The sequence below is a fragment of the Eretmochelys imbricata genome, chromosome 2 (assembly GCF_965152235.1).
Source record: "Eretmochelys imbricata isolate rEreImb1 chromosome 2, rEreImb1.hap1, whole genome shotgun sequence".
Taxonomy (NCBI): domain Eukaryota; kingdom Metazoa; phylum Chordata; order Testudines; family Cheloniidae; genus Eretmochelys; species Eretmochelys imbricata.
The window spans coordinates 181,298,711-181,306,304 of record NC_135573.1 but is presented as its reverse complement, the minus strand read 5'-3'; the positions used below and the strand labels follow the sequence as shown (position 1 = coordinate 181,306,304).

Here is a 7,594-nt window from a genome sequence, read left to right as displayed (position 1 = left end):
GTTAACTAGTATTATGCCCAGAGCCCCAGATAAGTAGATGATGGGTCATGCATTGAAAATGCAAATAAATGATGCATACCAACTCATTCAAGCAATATAACTAAGTAGTTTCAAATATCAGTTCCCTTTTACTTCACTAAATAAACTGGAAGCAATATGGCTGATGCATGGGTGTACATTGACCCCTTCTGGATTGTGGGTGGGAGTGTCTTTGTCTTTGGTACACCACGAGTGGATCGCACTCTTACACAATCACTTTCCTTTCTCTGATTCCCATTAGCAAGTTAAGGATGGAGCTGCAATTTTGAGAGATCGTTTACATTCAACAGGGTCGAAAACTTGAGATACGTCTTAAAATATAGCAGCTGCCATTACATATTAACATACGTTGCCTTGATTGAGAGCCAAAAGAATGTTGTTAGGAAAGGCAGTGAGTTGGACTGTTAATGTAACTTTAATGACACTTTTAGTTTTTGTACAAGTTTTATTGATTCTGTTTTAAAAATGAAAGTTCCTAGTCATTTTTAACTGAATTTATTTTTATGAGAATTTACTGCTGATGAAAGGAACCAAATTGATCATCTGGGAGAGGGAGAGAGAGAGATTATCCATCACAGAATCTGAATTAGCACTGGCAGCAGCAGTGCGAGCATCCTCATGTATTCTTCTGCTACTGTGTCTCAACCCTGACCTGCAAGGATCGCCTCTTGACATCAGAGGGTATTTCATTAGTGGTGGACTGCTCCGCAGTTGGTCTCTGCAGCATCTGCCACGAAGGTTGCTCGTTCTGATGGTGGTATTTGTGAAACACAGGCCTGCTCACAGACTATCACCATCACATTCGTTTCACAAAAGACACCCAGCAGCCTGATTCTCCTCTGCATGGTTAAATGCCAGTGGAATTCCATATTTTTAAACACTCTCTACATACACGTTAACTAGTCAGTAATACTCCAGTATTAAGCCTTCTTTAACTACAGTAATAAAATCTAAGCATTCCTTCTGAGTTATAGTAGTTTATCTGTTATTTTGGGCCAGATTCTGGTTCCTTATGCAAGGGCTGAGAAAATGGGCTTTGCACAGAGGATCTCCCCCGGGGTGGTAATAGATGCAGCACAAACACAGCTCTTGGGCAGTAGCAGCCGATGCTATCTCTTTCCTACCCTCATGCAAGAGTAATGGGTTTGGGAAGTCCCTAAAGATACAACTTGACAACCGTGAATAGATCAGTGATGGCGGTAGCTTTAGGAGCCTCTGAATTTGCACCAGTAATTCTTGCTCGTGTGATCACTTCTAGAAAGAAATGGCACCTGCATGCAGGTAACATAATCTTAATTTGCACGCACAAGTACTACTTGCATACACAAATCTACGGTTTGGTCCTGTGGCAGGGTGGACTATGCCCGGAGGCCCTCTGCTGGAGGCCTCGTGGCACTGCATCACCCTGTCCCAGAATAGAGCAGAGAGAAGTCCTCCAGGCAGCCAAAATGGCTGCACAGGAGTGGCCAATCAGAGGGGCTGATGGAGCAGCCAATCTGGGACCAGAAGGCCCTATATAAAACGAGCAGCAGCACAGAGAAGTTCAGTTGCTGTGTGGTGTTTGAGGAGTGAGGCTTTGGTGACTGGCTGTCAGAGCAGCAGTACCATGGACAGCTCACTGCAGCCAAGACTGAAGCCCAGGGATGGTTACTGAAGATTTGGTGCCTGGCTGGTGGGAAGAGCAAGAAGACCAGTGGAAGGTCAGTGTGGGTGGGCAGGCTGAAGTCCAGGGGGACTGAGCACAAAACTTGTGCAGGCCAGCGAGGGCACCGAGATGGGCCCCACTGGTCTGGTTGAAGACTGAGTCCAGTGAGACCTGCTGAAACCCCACCAGTTGTGGGTACTGAGATGGGCCCTGGCTGAGTGGTTGAAGAAGGTAGGCTTCTCCCAGAAGCACTAAGAGCTCTAGCCCCATACCAGGGTTGTGATAAGACCTTGGGACTGTATACCCTGGAAGGCAGCTTGGCTGGAGGGCTGAGCTGCTGAAGACCAGGCAAGAGAACCATCAGCTGGGGCGGTGCTCACAAGAGGCAGCTGCCACCCCGATATAAGAAACAAAGAAAAGCAGGCTCACAACCAACCAACCAAAGGGGGCTGCCCATGAGAAGTGGATGCCACCCTAGTAAAAGACGGACTGTAGATATATCGGCCAGAGAAAAGGGGGCGCTCATGCGAGGCGGATGCTGACCCGTTACAGATACATACATACATACATACTAATGATTGAATTGCAGATGCAGATCTAGTGGCTGGGTTAAGATTTATTTCAGAAGTAGTGTCTATAAACTTGGCTTAAAATCCACCTTATTTACACTTCTTGTATGTTAATGAGAAGTGTGCTACAATTAGACTTTTTTTCCTCTGCATCTGCCTACAGACATGCATGATGACCTGCCAGTTGGATTTTGATTTAGAAGTCTAATATCTGCAATAGATTTGTGTCCAGAAAATGAAGGATTTGAAATACAGTCAAAAAACTAGGGGTCAAATCCCTTAGTCATTAATCACTTTTTACTTGGGCAAAACTCCCACTGGCTTCAGTGAGTGTTTTGCATCAGTAACAACCAGGGAGAGTGTGTATGGGTGAGGAAAGGGGGTGGGGAATGAGCAACTACTTAAAGATTTACCTGATCAGATCAATTTTGAAAATAGAGATGCTTTAAGCCCTATCTAGATATGGGGGTGGGGGAAAGAGTCCAGGATTTAGAGCAGCAGCAGACTAGTCTATTGAAGCCTGAGACTCTTGAGATTTTATTGGAAAAGTCTGCCCTAGATCCAGCAGACAGGCTGGGTATCTACGGGGTCTGTATGATCCAGCTGTACGGAGGGGACCTGCTGCTTGCTCTGGAGTTGGAGACAGAGAACTGTGCTTGTGGTCAATATGCTGCTAGCATCTCTGCGGTATGCCAGGGGATGAATGGCTTAGATGAATGTGAAGATAAGACAAAACATGTTAACATCTCAGCTGGATCCAAACAAAGGTCAAATTTTCTGCTTGTGTAGATTTGTAAAATTACACACAGGTCAACAGAGCTCCAGCCACTTACACCAATAAAGAACTAAAGGTGGCTCTGATTAACGTTTCTGAGAGTAACTTGGGCAAACCTATTAATGCTTATCTTTCACTTGTTTGCAAATGAACCTGCATCCAATCACCATTTGCAATTGCTGGATGATTTTGCCCCTTTGTTTAAATCCTGTTCTCCTCAGGTAACAAAACAGCACACAAGGGTCCCTGGTGGGTGAATCACAGCACTGTTAGGCAATAATCAATAATGCTCTACTTCACTTCACTGTCAGTTTATCACTGCCAAAGCCAAGTCTAATCCTTCTGACATTTTGATAGATGAAAGTATCAAAATGAAATTGGGAAACACATTGTGTCATTTAAGTTGCAGATTTCCTGTGACTATAAAGCTGTGCAAACAAATTTACTAATGTGCCTATCTGCAATTTGCCATCCCTACATAACACATTCAGTTGTGTGGTTTTTGTTGTTTGTGTTAACCCCATTTTGTAAAACTGCAGAGGAATTCCAGACCTGACTGTGACAGGACTATTTACCAGCTGCAATCAAAAAACATTACTGGTGTAATAAGATTTCTCAGTGCACTCTCTCTGGTGTGTATGTGCTGCAGGGGGAAGGGGAAGAAGTAACTTTCTAGCTCAGGCACTCAACTGGGAACTAGTGCTAGGAGGCAAATATCAATCAGTCTATTTCTATCCTAGCTGAAATAAATAATTTCCTGTTCTGATCTCAGCAGAGGTGTAACTTTGGCTCTTTTCAGAGTCTGATGGCCATGGAGAACACTGCTGTGGTTAAGGCCAATGCAGCATTAAAAGATTAGCTGATTGTGACTGTCATGGATTGGTAAAAAAGCCACTCTTTTCAGTTGTCTGTCAATAATTGATAGGGTGGTAGAAACAGGTAAACTTTAACATTAAAGTTGCCACCCATCCTGCAGGTGTTTATGCTCTGCCACAGTTCCTGTTTGCTATGTGTGGGTAGCAGCAGAAGTCGAGAACCAGTTGCAGAGACAAGCTGGGAATACAGCCAGGCTAGATTACAGCAGCATGACTAGTGAATGTATAAAGTAAACCATCCTTTGTTTGTTAAGTTATTCTAAAACTTGCCTCAGTCATTACTAATTAAATCCATTCTGTAGTATTTCAGCAATGTGGGGACAGGGTTAGATTTTTCTGGTTCAGATTTTCAAAGGTATTTAGGTGCAGACAGGTGCCTAGTGCGATTTCCCCCCCCCCCCCCCCGCACCTGTCTGTATCTTTAGGCACAGCTTTAAAAATCTGTGTGTATAGCCTGCATATTTTCAGAGAAAACAGTCTTGACCTGACAGCAGACTAGATGAGCCCAAAAAGGAGGCTGCCTCTGGCAGTATCATTAGGATCTTTGCTAAACTTGTCTTGTCTGGTAGCATATAGTAGCTAGCATACCAACTAACATTACAAATCGTGTGACGGAAGCCTGCAGGGGAAACTTGGAAGGGAGGTATTGAAAGAATACTGTTCCTATTCCACCTGTACAGATATTTTCAGGTGTAATAATAGATACAATATGTGTGTTTTCACAGCATACTGATACCATTTTCCTCCAAAGCAGAAATGGTAACTGGAGTAGGGGAGTCTGATTCAGAGCCAAAAGGGCCTATTCCTTTGCAGCTTGATCCTGAAAACATTTATGTACATGCTTAACTTTACCTCTGTGAGTTATTTATTTTAGTGGGACTACTCCCAGTGGTAAAGTTACATGTGTGTATATGTAACAGATTAAATTTCTAATATAGAAATGTATTTTGTTTAAATACTGAGTGGGGCTCCTGTACTGGATACATGTTAGTGACTGGCTCTAAGGTATATCTGGCTTAGGGGATAGACCAGTATTGTTGGGCTAAAGGGTGTTAATGACTGCCACTGCCAGAAAATGCCCTTTTGATCTATGGGCAATCACAGGAATAGGTCTGGAGCCCCAATGCCCCCTAAGTGGGGTGGTGGGGAGAGAGTCCCTATAACTTACTGAGCAGAAAGTAAGCGGTGAGCTGTTGAGACATTTTAGTTGATAACACCAACATAGCTAGCACAAAAACACTGACGAGTAATTATCTTGTCAACTTGTTACATGCATAGTAACTGAACGCATTAAAGCTTTTCCCTATGAATGAAAGGGAAAGGTGTATTTATAAATGTCATACACCTTTGATATAAAACAAAAGTTGCACTTTTAATAAATGGCCTGCATTGGCTGGAGACAAATCACAACTATTTTTACTTTGACTGTTATAAGACAAAGGTGCTTTTCTTGAGGGTTGTATCCATTCACTGTAAACAAATTATCAGGACTCTTCTTGGAATGTTTTAAGGCAAAAGTGCATTTCTTTGTAAATTACATCCATTAGCTGTAAACAAGTCATAAGGAATGTCTTACATATTTTAAAGTATAATGCTTTTATCAGTTGCATCCATTTAGATGTAAACATATAAGTGACTTTGAATACATAGTAAATTGTTTTTATTCATTTGGTTGTAAGTGCCTCTATTCCTTAGGAACAAATATTTCAATGTGAGAGTTGTTTACTTCAATGTTGTAAGGTAAAGGGTGCATTTCTTTGTAGGTCTCATCCATTAATTTTAACCAATTCATAGAGATTTTACTTTGAACACTGTAAAGCAAAACTGAATTTCTTGTATGTTCATAAGCTGTAAACAAGTCATAACAATTTTTACTTTGAACGCAGGAAGAAGCCACTAACTTAACTCTTGTTAGTCTTGGTGTTTTGTAAGTTGCCGTGAACGAGTAAGGATCCTTTAAATGTTATATGTGAAAACTGCATGTCTAAGATGTTCTAGCTGGACAGTGAACTCCTTCATTCATTAGTAGCAAACAATAAGATAGGTTTATTTTACTATGAATGTTGCAAGGCAGAGGTCCAGTTGGTTGCAAACAATTTGAATATTACTCTTACATGTTGTAAGATAAATTTGCACATTTGTATCCACTAACTAAAACATTTCATTCTGTAAATCTGCATGTCTATCAAGTTGGAGTGGTTCAGTTTGATTGTGAGGTCCTTCCTAGACCAATTCTGAACCAAATTAATAGTATTCAGTTTGAACATTAGAAAGCAAAGTTACATGTGTACGCTTCATCCTTTTGGGTATAAACAAACCATAAGGATTTAGACTTTAAATATTGTAGGGTGCACTTTATGCAGGGAAAACTTGTGCATGTTAGTTGCCAGCATATTTTAAAATTCCATCTTGTAATGCAAACCTTCATTTCTTCTAGGTTGCATGCGTTAGCTGTAAACACAGCACTGTTGGGCATTGTATGGTAAAATTAGGAATTTACCGCACTCCCATATCAGTTTCAACTTGACTGGAAGCGCCTTCAAAATTAGCTGTACACACAACTAGGTGGCTGCCGTTCGACTAGCGCCTTGCAAAGAGCCTCCGAGGCGCCAGGAGGGGGCTTGTAACGTGAGCCAGGCCAGCCGAGGCGCTCGTGGGGCAGGGCAGGGCAGCGTTGCGGCGTCGGTCAGCGGCTACGATCCAATCGGCGCCTGGCCCTGCGGGGGCGGCGGCCGCTCTGGGAACCAGCCGCGCGGTCGGAGCAGCCACGTGCGATCGGTGCAGCCGCCGGCCGGCCGGCCTTGCGGGAGCGGCCCGGGGCAGAAGGCGGCGGGGCCCCCGGGCCCGGCCGCTCAGCGGGAGTGCTGCAGGGCGAAGGCGCACTTCTTGTAGGCGGCGTAGAGCAGCAGGATGGCGCGCAGCATCTGGCGGCACATGGCCACGGCCACGCGGACCTGCGGCTCGCGGAGCCCGCGGGGCCAGCGCTGCCGGGGGCTGATCACTTGGCAGAAAGCCGAGCGCTCCGACACCCGGAACGAGCCGGTCCAGCGCGGGGGCTGCGCCGTCACCAGCCGCCCGAAGACCGAGTCCAGCCCGCTGAGCCGCACCGCCTGGGGCTTGCGCAGCGCCCCGCTCCGGCGCGGCTCCCCCGCCGGCAGGCCGGGCCCCTTGGCGCCCGGCTCCAGCACCAGGCTGAGCCCCTGGAAGCAGAGCTGCACCTCCAGGTCGGCCGCCGCGCTCTGCGGGCAGCCGCCGCGCGGCGCCGCCCGGAACGGGTGCTTGGTGCACGGCCGGGGGGTGGCGCCCCGCAGCCACTGCAGGGACTCGTCCAGCGGCGACCAGGGCGCCCACAGCTGGTACCCGCCGGCCATGGCCGCCACCCCGCAGCGGCTAGCGCCGCCCGCCCCGCTGCATCTTTCCTCCGCCGGGCGCCTGGCAACCCATTGTGACGCCGCCTTCGGCGTGGAACCCGCGCTCCCGCCCGAGAGCCCCGCCCGTCCCGTCCCGTCCCGTCCCGCTCTGACGCCTCAGCGCGCGCCCTGCCACCCCCGAGGCCTCGCGTTTGCTTTCAGCCCGCGTCCAGACGCCTGTGTGCTCTCCGTGCTGGCTTACTGGAAGCCGCCTCACTCTCGTGCCCGGTGCCTAAGCCTCATCGGTTGAGATCTTGAAGGGTTGTGCTCCTAGCTGTTCT

At 46.6% G+C, this 7,594-nt stretch overlaps 1 protein-coding gene across 1 annotated transcript; it reads right to left on the bottom strand.

The window, feature by feature from the left end:
* Window positions 1-6,755: 6,755 nt before the first annotated feature.
* On the bottom strand, window positions 6,756-7,274 carry FANCD2OS (FANCD2 opposite strand). The gene has a single exon (XM_077809236.1). It carries the CDS (start codon window positions 7,272-7,274, stop codon window positions 6,756-6,758), a length of 519 nt encoding a protein of 172 aa, XP_077665362.1.
* Between the last annotated feature and the right edge of the window lie 320 nt (window positions 7,275-7,594).

Excerpts from the sequence above, each read along its gene's own strand:
- FANCD2OS (XM_077809236.1), bottom strand. The coding sequence starts at position 7,274 with ATGGCCGGCGGGTACCAGCTGTGGGCGCCCTGGTCGCCGCTGGACGAG.